General features: G+C 61.5%; 1 protein-coding gene across 1 annotated transcript in view; it reads right to left on the reverse strand.

Moving 5' to 3' along the window:
- Positions 1 to 8: 8 nt before the first annotated feature.
- CEP131 (centrosomal protein 131kDa) overlaps positions 9 to 1497 on the reverse strand; it is a gene marked incomplete at its 3' end in the record, with an annotated part of 12104 nt that continues 10615 nt past the window's right edge. Inside the window, 5 exon segments of the mRNA XM_010075996.1 lie at positions 9 to 69; positions 209 to 269; positions 1120 to 1242; positions 1244 to 1302; positions 1415 to 1497. The exon segment at positions 1415 to 1497 is cut by the window's right edge and continues 26 nt beyond it. Of these exon segments, the coding sequence (XP_010074298.1) occupies positions 9 to 69; positions 209 to 269; positions 1120 to 1242; positions 1244 to 1302; positions 1415 to 1497 (387 nt within the window).

The following is a 1497-nucleotide window of genomic DNA, read 5'->3' on the forward strand; positions in this document are numbered from 1 at the left end:
TCACTCACTTCGTACTGCTTCCGAAGGCTGCTCACGGTCTCCTCCTTCCTCAGGACGGCTGTCTTCACCCTGCACAGACACAGAGAGGCTGAGGACCCCAGCCCAGAGCCCAGCACCGCACACCAGGCTGGTCCCGTGCCCCAGGAGGGGGATCTCAGTAAAAAGGGGGCACAGCCCCTCTCCCCCCACCAGCCAAGCAGTGGCTCACTTCGTACTGCTTCCGAAGGCTGCTCACGGTCTCCTCCTTCCTCAGGACGGCTGTCTTCACCCTGCACAGACACAGAGAGGCTGAGGACCCCAGCCCAGAGCCCAGCACCGCACACCAGGCTGGTCCCGTGCCCCAGGAGGGGGATCTCAGTAAAAAGGGGGCACAGCCCCTCTCCCCCCACCAGCCAAGCAGTGGCTCGGGGCTGGGGGTGCCGTTACACACTAGAAACGCCTTTATTCCCTTAATGTTATGCAGTTTGGATCGTGTCATCTATAGGAAAGGGACATTAGCTTCACAGACTTAATTAATTAGCAGGACCACAGGGAGGGGACTTTTAAGTTTTTCCCATTTCTCAAGCCCACGGTTGCTGCCTCACAGTTGGACCCTCCCACGGCTCTTGGAGCACCAGACTCGCTGCGTTTCAGGCTTTGCCAGGCTGTGCGTAAGGGATGGAAGTGGGGATTCTCATTATCTCATACTCAGGGTCTGACCCTGGCACTCAGAGCAAGCAGGAATCACTGGGCAGGAACCGGGAAAGCCTTCCAGCTCCGTGTGCTGGTACAGGACGGCTCTGCCCCACGCAGAACCAGCTCCCGCAGGCGAGGCTTCCCCTTCCGATTCTCCTTTCACTTGCAAAACATCTCCCCCACAAGCAGCCTCGAGGGAAGAGGAAACCTTATGCTGCCACTGAGCCCGGCTCCCAGCACCATCTCCCCACTGAGCATGGGATGGAGCGGAGCCGCATGGCACAGCCCCACAGTGCCAGAGCCCCCGCTCCCTGTGAACCAGGTCTTGGGGTGCTGTTCAGCCGACAGCCTGGAGTCCTGGCGTGTTCTGTGGATGTCTCAGCTTCCCTCGACCTCCACGGCTGCGCAGGGCCCTGACCCAGCACGAAGCCCAGGCAGCCTCACCTCCTGTGAACCTCCTCCAGCTCCTTGTCCTTCTCCCGCACCACCCTGTCCAGCTCCAGGCGCTGATGGGCTCTCATCTCCACCATCTCTGCCTTCAGCCGCTTGTTCTCCTCCTCGGTGCCCAAACTCCTGCCGGATCACTTCTGCCAGGCTGCTCCGCTCCTGGGCCAGCTGGTCCCTCACCTGCAGCAGGGCAGAGGTGACACGAAGGCGCTGACAGGCACAGGGTGACAGAGCCAGGCAAGGCACAGAGCAGGGAGAGGAGCCAAAGCCCCTGGCTCTGCTCCCCACCCACCTCCCGGATCTCCTCCGCCTCCTGCTCCTTGTGCTTCAGCAGCCCCTGCAGACGCATGCTCTCCCCTTCCAGCTCCGCCAGCC

This window comes from Pterocles gutturalis, unplaced genomic scaffold, assembly GCF_000699245.1.
Source record: "Pterocles gutturalis isolate BGI_N339 unplaced genomic scaffold, ASM69924v1 scaffold7928, whole genome shotgun sequence".
NCBI lineage: Eukaryota > Metazoa > Chordata > Aves > Pterocliformes > Pteroclidae > Pterocles > Pterocles gutturalis.